The sequence below is a fragment of the Blennius ocellaris genome (assembly GCF_963422515.1).
Source record: "Blennius ocellaris genome assembly, chromosome: 4".
Taxonomy (NCBI): domain Eukaryota; kingdom Metazoa; phylum Chordata; class Actinopteri; order Blenniiformes; family Blenniidae; genus Blennius; species Blennius ocellaris.
The window spans coordinates 5671968-5684537 of NC_137653.1; the positions used below are offsets into that span (position 1 = coordinate 5671968).

Sequence of the window (12570 nt, forward strand, 5' to 3'; positions counted from 1 at the left end):
TAAAAAAAAAAAAAAAAGCCCTAAAGACGATATTGTACATACTAAATGCTCAATCCTATTTACAGACATGACAGTGTAAGTCCTAATCCATTAGTCCAGTGCAGGCTGGTAGTCGATGACTGCCTAAGAAAAAGCTTTGACTCATTACACACAGTGACAGTTTTTCTCCAGATTAATAGCTAAAAACTAAAGTAATCTCTCTGTATATTTATTTAGTTTAAGTCATCAATAAAGCAAGCACCCAGTGTGATTTTTATTAAGCGTTCACACCAAATTAACTATAAAGCTCCTGGGTGGACTTTTAGTGACATTACAGATTGGATGCCCTTAGCATGTGTCTCATCACATGTGCTGCTCACTCCATTTGTTTAACATATGGAAGCGCACAGTGTGTGAAGCAGTTATCTTTAGGGGAATTGTTAATCATCTCAAATCATGCAGAACCCGCATATGCTGGCCCAATGCAGAGCACTGTGCTGAAATGACTTAGCTTTTTAGATCATTATGCAAATTATTCATTTTATCGCAACACCACATACACAGGACAATCACTGGCCCCTCATAATTTCATAATATTAGAAATAGCCTGAAACCCTCCCCTACTTGCACCCCATTGTTTCAGAAGGTCCAAATGAAAGCCATCTGGGTGCTGCTGTCCACACCAAGACAAGGGAATTAGCTCTCAGAGTATCCTTATCTCACTGCTTCCACACTCCACCCGTTGCACTCCCATTCTCCTATAGTAATGAGCATCTACCCAATTTAGTTCCTTTTCCCTCCAAAAGGGAATAAATCCAGCGCAGTCCTCTGGATGAAAGAACCTGCCGGTCCCCCGCCACCTCGCCTCATGACCTTAATTGACAGGAAATTGTATTTGTCTTTCTCCCTCTGCGGCAAAACAGGTGTCCGGCAGGATTTGTTCCCAATGCTTACTACGATGACCTTTTGTCCCTTTGTCTTTTTTTTTTTTTCCCATTTTCCAGCTGCTCCAAAGGGTCCCAAACTCTCCATGTCCCCCACAAGGGCAAAAGTGGGGGACACAGTGCGCATATCGGTGCAAGGATTCCAGGTAGGATCGCCTGGGGTAAGTGCATGGGGTTTTGGGAAAATGATGGGTATGTGCAGTTTATAGCAGGAGATTAGTAACGCATGGACAGCTCGGACTGTTTACTCTTCCTTTGTGGCCTCTGTAGAGCACAGTGATAATAGTCTGATGTGTTAATTTGTGCATATGAAGGGGGTCAAGCATGCAGTCCACCCGCCTGTGGGATTGAATCACAAAGTGTGAAATCTACATGGAAGACATGAACTACATTTTTTTTAATAAATGAGATGCTATATGTAGGTTGTCTTCTGCAGCTTGCTCATTTCTAGTGAAAAATAACAACAACAAAAAAACAAACAAAAGAATGAGATCATAAACGTAACATCCAAATGGAGCCTGACGCTGCAGTGAACATTTTCTAGCAAGAGCACATAAAGATCAAATCCATTCTGTTGGAGGAAAATCACTGTGCCAAACTAAATTTGAGTTTACAATTTGTTGGATGAATGGATGGAGGAATGGGTGGATGGATGGATAATATAACTGCAACAAGCAATAAACCACTAAGAAATGAGTTAAATGCAAAAGATATTCATTAATTTAAAGAAGTGTGTTCAGTGTTATAACTCTAACAGGCCGGTAACCACACCAGCCATTGTCATTTCTGCTGCTGTCAGTTGCCCCGTGATCCCAATAACTGAGATTGTCTTTGTGCTACGATCATATCCTGCCAAAAGGAAAAGGGGGGGAAAAAAACATATCCCTGGTGTGAATGGCCCCTAGATAGTCCTGGTCTCTTTGACAGGATCGACACTTTGAAGCCAGGCAGCTGGAGGCAGTCAGGTGAAGAGAACAAGGTTAATCCTGATATATAACATGCAAATGGACCACCGTACAAATCTCCTTTGTTACTTCCCAGTCACTGAATCATGAACTCATAGAAATCCTAAGTCAGATTCTGTTAGATTTTTTTTTTTTTTTACACTTTTATGAAAGAAAATGAATATGTGGTATTGTTGGCTTAGTGCACTGAGCTATGGACTGCACAGATTTATACATGTTTATGTCTGCCCAGTGACCTTGGGAATCTTTTAAACCATTCCTTTGCACAGGGTTGAGATGGGGTATTATAAACACTGTGGCACGCAGCCATTCAGGCCCTTCGGCAGCACAGGCGTCGGTGCGTGCAGATTGATCAGAAAGCAAATTTCCCTTATACTTCACCGGACTTAGGCTTTAGGGTTTCACAAGTAGATAAGGTTGTGTGCCAAGACTGGTCATTTTGCCTCCCACCTTTCTGATATAATAAGATACTCCCCTCTGGAATTTATTATAGCATTTTATATTGCGGTGTGACTTCTACCATGAGGTCCTTTCCTTGTTGCTTTAGGCATGTTTCATTAAATTATTACTGAATAAAGTGTCTCAGTATAGGTCACTTTAAGTTCTCCAAGGGCATTTTCATACCAAGCACTAAATATATATATACAGAGCTGTGAAATTGTGAAGGCATTTTCTTTTTGTTTTCCTTTATTTTTTTATATCCCTTTTCTTTTCTTTGTATTATATTTCTTGCTGTATGGGAATCTGAACATCCGATAGGAAACGTGGCCAAACTGCTCCCAGGATGCACGGACACTCCTGCAGTTGCACAAAACCGATAGAAATGTTGGCCTAGTTATGATTCACTCCACTTTATGAATTTAACCAAATGAGCCACCTCCTCCTGAGTTCCTGTGCTTTTGCGTAATCAATCAAACTGAGCCACACTTACTTTGTTAACTGTTGTGCCATGCAAAGTACTTTGATTTTGCACTATTTCATTCAATTTCTGCCAGATCAGACCTCCAATCTCTTCTGCTTAATGACTATGTGGAAATAGATTTTTGATACTTTATATTATATATCTTTTTTGAATACCTGTGATGTCCCAGTGGTGTGATTGACATTTTTTTTCATTTTGACAAAGCTTCAGAGCTGGAACCCCTAAAACTGTTGTAAAATGAAGTGTTGATTATTAATGCATGTTGTTAACTTGCGGTTGCGTGAGGGGGGAAATTGGACTTTGTATTATTCATGTATGCTTTGCTATTAATCTCGTGGCTGAGACTTGCAGATTTTCTCTGCACTGCCCTTTCAACCCCTTCCTATATTTTCTCTCTCTGTCCCTCCCTCCCTCTCTCTCTTTTTTTCTTCTTCACCCCATCTTCGTGCTGATAGAATGAGGTTTTCCCTGAGCCACTTTTCACCTGGACACGAGTCGGGGGGCGCCTGCTGGACGGCAGCACGGAGCGTGAAGGGAAGGAGCTGATTCTGGAGAGAGTGCCGGCTGAGCTCAACGGCTCCATGTATCGCTGCACGGCCCAGAATCCTTTGGGCTCCACAGATACACACACTCGCCTCATAGTCTTTGGTATGTACCCTTAGCTCGATAACGCCGTCTCACCCCAGTCTGAAAACTATTGCAGTTGAATTGAATAGCGTTCAGATTCAATTAAATATTTAGGAGACAATGAATATGAACCAATGCTGCCACTGTACAACTTTGTTTCTCAAGTATTATCTGGAACACTTATACAATTACACATTTGAACATCTCTGAATATTGCATAATTTCACAAAAGTCATTCCTACAGTATCTTTGGAAAGTACTTTTGAGATTTATGTGTCCGCCTTTAGGTATGAATCATTAATGCAGCTAAGTGTGTGATTAATAAGAGATTGTATCCCTAATTGGCTCAACAACACATTCCTTTTTAAAGCAGCACTTAGAGAGAATAACTATTCTATCGCAAGGGATTTGGTGACTATTTCATTAATGGCATGTCTTAATACTGTTCTCATTGAAACACACCAGCAAAAAGGCATCAGAGCTTCATGATGAAATCGAAAAGTACTTTAATGTAGATGACAGTAGAAAATCACCCAGACTAACAAGTTCACTGGAAGTTGAAAATAATATATTTACAGGTGTTGATGTGGGAGCTGGTTTGCTTACAGGCTCTATTAATCACTGTGTGTCCTGCTCCTCTTGTTCTGTTTACTCTGTACACACTTCCAAGACCTGAAAAGAGCTCATTTTGGCGTCATCATTTTAGTCAAATGCCGTTTTTTGAAGCAAAATTTATATGAAAATATTGTAATATTTTGCACTTTTTTTATTGACTCAATCTCTAATTATACCCTCAATACTTTCCCAGAAAAGTCAATCACAGTCAACTCAAACTCATTTTGCATCGAGCATCACAGTATTACAAAAACAGATTTTTCTGTCATACATGTGCAATATGATGAGAGCTCTAATTCTCATTTGTTTGTGTGAACGAGAAAAGCGAAGAGGTCCGCTTTGACGATGGTCCTCAAGGGTTCTACAAAATGTAACTCATCCTGCAGATTGTATGAGAACTAGACTCATCTCTCTCCATGCCCTCATTTCTCAATGATTGTCTCTAAGCACAGCAATCAATCACTCCTGCATACCGTATGCAAAATATCATGTTGGCGTGCAAGCAGCTCTATCAGTATTAGCTTTGTATTGTTTAGATAGAGCTATGCCAGACCTATGTTTGAAAGCCTTTCCAGGTATAGAGATAAGAGCACCGACGTTACACGTTGTTTGTGCGACAACGACTTTTATCACTAAACAATAAAACAAGTGGGACAAATTCACCGAAATGTGTGGAAGGCACATGCATGCACTTGAGACCTGGAGTGTAATCTTTTTTGTACTTGATCAACTCTGTAACAATGGACATTTGTCTTTTTTATACTTCCATCTGGCTGAAACAGTCCTTCGAACGGTGTTTAAAGTATGTCGCAAATGTACAAATTACTGGGCGGGTCTAATAAGAACACACTTTAGGGGGAAAGTGCCCCTTCAGAGAGGCCTTACCCTGGGACACATTTTGCTAGGAAGTGTGATAATGTCTATTTAACACCCTGATGCATCCTCAGGTGTCATCGGCTATGTGCCTAGTATGGCCCATCTGTCTACCTGCTCCTTGTAGATTGCTTCCACTCACGCTTAGGGGAAGTAAATGGTGATTAAGTGACCTTGGCACTATCCCTTGTGGCCGTGAGATGAGACACTTCTCTCTCTGCTGGGTGTTAAGAGATAGAAGTATTTGTAGACTCACTAAGCCAAGTGTTCACTATACATAATCAGAAATAATACAGCTTTATAACTGCTTGGTACAGAGACTCTCTGCCGATGAAAAGCAGTGTTCAGGGTTTGATGATGTTCATCTTTAGCCACCCTCAGTGATAATAACCTCGGAGATTACGGTGGAGTGAGTCAGCAGAAGTGAGGGAGCGGACAGTCACACACACACACACACACACACACACACACACACACACACACACACACACACACACACACACACACACAGTCTCCCAAACTGCAAACACTTGCAGAGACACACAGATATGCAAATTTGCAGGGGCAGGCAAACACGAGTGTGCATATGGAGAGTGCACACACTAATTTCTCGAGGCCTCTCAGAGGAGCCGCTGTGTTAATGTGGCTGAATCGAAACCAGTAAAGTTTCACACTGTGCTGTATATGTAGCTTCCACCTGCTCATATACAGTCTTGAAGCCAAAAATAGCTCACAAAGTGGATTTTAAGAGGGGTTCATAATATTCTCCAGCCCCACTTCTTCCCTCTTTTGCAATTACTCTATCCCGGTGAGAATGTTTGGAAAAAAAACAAAAAACATTGTCGGAGTGTATTGAGCAGGTTAGATGCCAGTGCTTCTTATTTAAGGTGGAGCCAGTTTCTTGAATTTCTTCTACTGAGACTGACCTTAGCTGGAGTTCCGCTGTTTCACCGCTGCTCAGACTGTCCTGGTTGTCCTGTTGCATTGCTCTGTGCTCCCAGATCCATTAACAACCCGAGTCTTTTTCATAAGGGATATGCCATTTAGCATGTACTGTACTTCAAGAACTACGGAGTTCAGCTTCATTAGAAAGCCACAAACCGTGTCAGAGATGACTGTTTTATCCTTCTTATGTTTGTAATTCTCAAGCAGTTCACCCTGCTTTTTTATAATCACTCTGTGTCGTCTGCCTTTTCAACAGAAAATCCAAGCATGATGAAAAACACGCAGAATCAGAACAGTAAGTATTTCAGCTCTGGACTTGACAGGCTTTGAGTGTGCTCTCAATTCAACACATTTCATAAATCCTCCTGTATCAGTTCATCATCATCACCATGTTTCCCGTAACTCTCGATGTGGCATGAGAACGAAATCTTGACAGTGCAGTCTGTTTAGTCGGGGTCTGCGTGCAGGAATCTGCCACACGTCAAAGAGGCAAATTCTTAGGGAGACAGTGGTTTCATCATTTGTTGTATTGACAGGTGGAGGGTTTTTGATTCAGTCCTGGATGCTTTGCCCCACATAGACCGCATGAGAATGAATCACTCAGGATTAATCTTTGCTGGCGTTCAGTCGCACCGAGCTGCAGCCTCCTACCATTGACTAACCGTGCCTGTCACTTCTGGTTGACTGCAAGATTATTGGTGTTTCGTATGTGCAGCGGTGGCTCATTTGCGGCTTGTGAGATTATCATATGTAAAGATGAGGGATTGTCACAAGAAGCCGCAGGGCTGTGACAACAACCTTTCTATCTCTCCCTGTAACCGCTTCCCTCCATCTCTTTCTACTCCAATCTCCTGGTCTCCTTCCACTTCCTGACTTTTGTACTCACTTTCTGTCTCTTTCCACGTGCCAGCAGCTTGTGCTCCTTCATCGTTTTGTATTTGCTCTTTATCTCCATCCTTCTTCCTCACTTGTGCCGTTTATCCCCCTTTCATCATATTCACGTTTCCCACTTTTCCTTTTTAGCATAACTCTCAATCCCTGATTTCAAGGCAGATTTTCTCTCCTTGAGGCCTCACACAGTGTGTAGATTATGCTGTAATTAAAAAAAAAAAGAAACAGCTTCCACATTCAACTAAATAGTGTGAATTTTGAGTTTTGAGAGACTTTCAAGAGGTTAAAGATACCCCAAGAACAAAATCTAACCTGACCCCATAGAACAAACAAATATTTGATTCAAAAGTAATCACAGCATTGTCGAGGATAAATTACTTTTCAATGATTGTGACTGCAAAGTCCCATTTATTCTTACCACTTATACATTAAAGATGTGCATTCTATACTTGTGAAATAATGTTTCTATATTTACATCCTTTTAGCTATTTGTGACTACAGTGCATTGTTCAGTAATGCCTATAAATGTAGTGTTATTCACTATTTAGGGTATTGAAAATAATATTTCAATGTAAATTAAAAAAAGATTATACACTTTCTATTCTACTTGTTTTCTATTTAAATTGATAGGTATTAAATCATTTTAGATACAGGAAAATATATTCTTGTTTTCAATATGTGTGCATGAATGTATTTAATGTATTGTTGTCTGACATGGGCTTGCCTTGCTGCCTGGTCCCTTACCTCAGTACCACCGCCTCATTTGTCTCATTTCCTCGGCCACCATCTTCTTTTTCATTGTCTCTTTATTTTGCCATTTCTTTTCCTCCTCCTTTTTCCCTTCTCTGCTAGTCATATCTCAGGGATGCAAATCAGAGAATGCAAATGCTATGGTAAGCATAGGAGCAGGTGTGTCACAGCAAGGACAGAATGAGGTCAGCCTGGATGTGCAGACAAGCCTCGCCTGCAAGTCAAATTAGTGTACGATGCAGCCCTGAGAGGTCAACGAACACGTGCTCCAGCTTAAAGCCCGAGAATACTGGATTCTTCCTCTAGTGCGAGCAACAAGGACCATTTCTGTCAGTCATCCACACCATAGCAGACAAGAGACATACACTTCCCATGGGGGACTTACATTCATTCATCTCTGTCACAGTTCCAGTCCCCCACACAGCTTGTCAAGTGGCACTGTATGGCAATGAACTGAATTTAACAGATGAGTGAAAACTGAGGACAAAACTGTGACATGTTTTCTGCCACATAATACTGTACCTGTCAGGCTCTAGGCTGGTGCAACTGTCAAAGTTTGGGGGTGTCACCTTATTGTGGGCAATGCAGCCTCTTGTCTGTGACACTGAGATGTATAACCGTAAAGCAAAAAATCATTGCAGCTAATAAAGTCTCAGCACATGGACATTCCATTTACAGACAAGGGGGGGAAAAAAAGCAAGAGCCAGAGGCTGAATTCAAGTAATCTGCATTTTTGCACAGACATATTACATCTGTCATCTTCCACAGTGTCATGCAAAATTCAAATGTAAATCCTCTTTTCGAATAGAGGTCAATTCAGTAACAGGAACCAGACTCGGAGACACAGAAAGGAGAAATGTCATGGAAGCTTGTAAAGTCAGTAAACTCGACTGAAATCCTCTAGAATATTAAAACATCAGAATTGTGTTTTCAGCTGGCATTTAGATCCAGTACATCTAAGGTAAAATGATCCTTTATTAAAACAAAACAAACAAAACAAAAACCATGCTCTCAAAGAAAATCAGTCTCAGTTGTTGGGGGGAAAAAAAAAAACAGGTTGGCAGAAATGCACTGAGGTCTGAGCCAAAAACTGAAGGCAAACAGATGGCTTGGCGACTTGCATCTATGATTGTAGACTGGAAGGGGACATCAGATGATGATCTTACGGTTGGCTGAGCCCATTACCAAACAAGATGAAATACTTATTGAGAAGATCCAGTTGTTATTGTCTAATGTTGTGTGACCTGCGAGAACCGACTGGAATGCAATGTATGTGAAGTATCACATTATATAGTTTCCCTGGGACTTAGATTCATTAAAAAAGAAAGTCATGATGAAAGCTTGATTAATTTAAACAGTCGTGCCAAGCATATGATCCAACTGTACGGCATCCAGCTCATAGTAATACGTTCAACGTCCGTCAGCACACGGAGCGTTCATGCTCAATGAGCTGCATTCACAGACAGGTTTAACCAGATCAAAATTATAATTCCCCATGTGACCACACCCTAATGTGGCCAGCCTCGTGCTGACATCGTGATCAGCCACGGTCTCTGCGTAGGCCAGGGAAAAAAAGCTTACTGGTTGTGTCAGCAAAGACACACCCACAGTCAGTGATGACTTTGTCTCCCTCAGCAGCTTCAGTCCCACTGTCCTCTCAGTAAGACATCCGCAGGGGAGCTCAAAACAATAACGGCAAAAAGCCGCTGTATTTACTGAGCTCCCTTCTGAAATATGGTATCCTGCTGACAGCCTTGAAATGACTTGTACACACATAAAGTAAATAAAGAGATAAAGAAATGAGGGGAGGGTTAACTCCACATGGCGTCGTTTTATGTGAGGATTTTTCAAACATTGGGACACAAAGAATGTCTTTGTATTTGACTAAACTGCACCAAAACTCACATGGGGGCTTTATTTTTTTTATTTGTATTTTTTTCACATCGGTGCAGCGGTACTACTGTATGTCATTATCAGTGCACTTCAAAGTGCCACACGCAGAAAACTCCTGTTAGTGGAAGTAGTGTGTACAGAAAAGGTTGTGTTGCTTTCACGCAGAGAACGTCGGCATCATCAAGTCACTTTGCAGCTGCTATCAGAATTGCTCAACTTTTTCTAACCTGGACGATATGATCTGCCGGTGATTTGTGTGAAAGTAAATTAAGACAAACCAAGTTTTACCAATAAACTCATCTAAAACTGACTAATACTTCATATTTTGGAGCCAAAGTGACACTATTCAGCCACTCAAGTCGCTAACTAAAAACATCGTTTGATCTTTGACCTTCACAAAAGCTTCCAGTTGTTTCTTTCAGGCTCCTGCTGGAGTTTTGTCCCCGTCTCTTATGCAAAGACACAAAAAAAATGTGTGTTCCTCCTGCTGCCATGTTTTCTTTTAATAATGATCAGATTCAAATCCAAGGATTAGGAAGGCCACTTGAGGAGCTTTCAGGAAATTTAAAAAAAAATAAAAGCTTTGACAGACTTCGATTTATGAATTTAATTAATCGACGCCTCAATGTTGAAATCAGTTTTATCAGGTCCTGAAAATACCCTTTTCTTCCACTTCTATTTGTCTATTTTTTGTTTTCATCTTCTTTTTCCACTTCATCATTTTGTTGCTTTGTCATCTTCTTGCTTTATGTCGTCTCCTTCTTCTCCTTCTTTGTCCTCTTGCTGATCTACGACATGTTTTTCTTCTTCTTGAAGAAATTATCAGCTTTCCTGATCGAGCAAATTTTCACTAAGTCTCCAAACACTTTATTAATTTCAGCCTTAATTTAGGAGCCTCACATGCAAGGAGGGGCCTCAAATCATCAGCATCATGCTGGGTTATAATCATTTAATTTGTTACAAACTCTACACCTGAAAATGATGGGCTTCCTCATTGATTTATTAATTTTGCTCAAATCAAATGTATTTTCTTTCTTTTCTTCTTTTTTTTAATTATAGCTCATTATCACAGAAACATGAATCCTTATCTATTGGTTTAATTCTCTTTATTCAAACTGCTCTTTTGATGACTTAAAATCTCAGGTGTACACAGAGGAATTGTCTAATTGTTTGTCTTTGAACAACAACTCCACCAGAAGTAAATAATTTACCTTAGTGTGAGAATATAGTACAGTCATGCATAGAGGTACATCTATTTTAATTACCGCATGTAAAATCATTAAGCAATCAAGCCTGTGTGTAATGAGTGCTATGTAATGCATGAAATTGGAATTGACATTGTTGAGAGTTGTCATAGCTGTCAAGGGCAACTTTTTTTTTCTCGTGCATGTTTATTTTATCATCGTTTGTTATTATTGAATTACACCATAAAGCACTAAGTCTGCTTCAAAGTGTCTCACAAAGTACTTCACAAATACACTTTGAAAAACATTGTCTAGCATTTAAGCTTATTTAATGCTGTACAAATGCACTGTAGTTTTCTGAGTTAAGTTATTTCATAAAGTCGGTTACGTTGCATATGAGAGGCATTTTTAAGTCATAAAAACTGGAATTAATCTACCACAACACCGTTTCAGCAATCCGATGTGCTGTAATGATTTTTTTTTAAGTTTGTATTTTTAAATAAAGAAAGTTGGCAGTTTTTGTGATGGATTTTTTTTGGTTGTTTTTTCCTTGGTGCTTGTAGATGAAGCTCCTCGCATGGACGTGCTCGGACTGACGTGGATGGCGCTTGTCCTCACAGTGACAGTGGAACTGACGTGAAACCTCTCATCCAAGACACTTTCACTCACTCATTCACACACACACACACACACACACACACACACACACACACACACACACACACACACACACACACACACACACACACACACACACACACGTCCTCCTTGCATAAAATGTGCATATATGTACAAACAGACACACACACACACACTTTCCACACGAGTACAAGCCTTCTCCAGTCATCAGACCCTCCATATGTCAGTTGATCAGGAAACAGTGCCACCTCATGATGGCGCCTCACTGTTTTTGTAACAAAAATAATAACCGATAATGATATCAAAAGAACAACATAATGAACATGACGGTAACCACCTCCTATATAGCCCTGCCCAGTTGCACCTTTTGTTTTTTGGGTTTTTTTTTTTTTGTTTTGTTTCTTGTCCCACGTCTGCCTGTTGATCAATAAAGTCAGTTGATTTAAAATGGAAAAGAGAAAAGCATTTGGATCTTATTTTAATGAGTCAAAATATCATTGGTGTTGACTGAAATGTGGACGAAAAGGGAACTGGTTTTGACTGTGGCACTCTTATCAACCACACCCCCTCCACCCTTGTGTTACGTGTCCGGGGACGCACCCGATTAGCTACAAGTGATAAACCACTGGAGAACAAATACAATATGTGGTTCCAAGACAACCTTCTTTTTTTATTATTATTATTATACAAGTTTCTTGTTTTTTTTCTGATGGCTTGGAATGTACAAGAGGATTTAAATGCATCAAGTAACAAAAAAAAAATCTCATTTTTGAGTGTATTTTGTGTACATCAGTGTAAATAATGAAAATAATTAAAGAGGTTATATGGGATATGGTGAGGGATGGTTGCTGCAATAGTTGGGAGTTTACACTTCTCCACCTTTGTTTGTACTTCATTCAACAATGTTTTCAGAGATAATTCCTGGCTGAAAAGACGGAAACATTTACAGCCTTTCTGTTTTTCATTTGGGCCTTTTATATCTATATGGCAGGTCTCCAAGGAGGGAGTTAAAAAAAAAAAATCTAACATGTGTCTGCTGTTTTGGGATTGTGGTGCATGTGACGTTTGAAGATTCTTCCTGCGTTTGGTGTGTTGCAATTGACAGCACTGCAACTCATTGTCACTGGCCTGTAATCCAGTTATTTACTTGTGACATACTATCTTAAGTGACCTACATTGTGTACAAAACGTAACCCAGACATTTACAGTACTTGTAGGATCATTTTAGCTGCCATTCCAGGGAGGAGTTCACCTGAGGCAGCTTGTGTAAACAGGGTTGTTGCATTTGTTTCATTTCACCTGTATTAAAAATGGAGAGATGATAAAACTCAAAAGCCTTGACT

At 40.1% G+C, this 12570-nt stretch overlaps 1 protein-coding gene across 2 annotated transcripts in view; it reads left to right on the forward strand.

Moving 5' to 3' along the window:
• igsf21a (immunoglobin superfamily, member 21a) overlaps window positions 1–11228 on the forward strand; it is a gene marked incomplete at both ends in the record, with an annotated part of 186120 nt that extends 174892 nt beyond the window's left edge. The window contains 4 exons of one of the 2 annotated variants that reach the window (XM_080494498.1): window positions 984–1084; window positions 3266–3458; window positions 6127–6165; window positions 11152–11228. In XM_080494498.1, coding sequence (XP_080350624.1) covers window positions 984–1084; window positions 3266–3458; window positions 6127–6165; window positions 11152–11228 — 410 coding nt within the window. The remainder of the gene's footprint in view (window positions 1–983; window positions 1085–3265; window positions 3459–6126; window positions 6166–11151) is intronic. The other variant, XM_080494499.1, reaches the window with a different exon arrangement.
• Between the last annotated feature and the right edge of the window lie 1342 nt (window positions 11229–12570).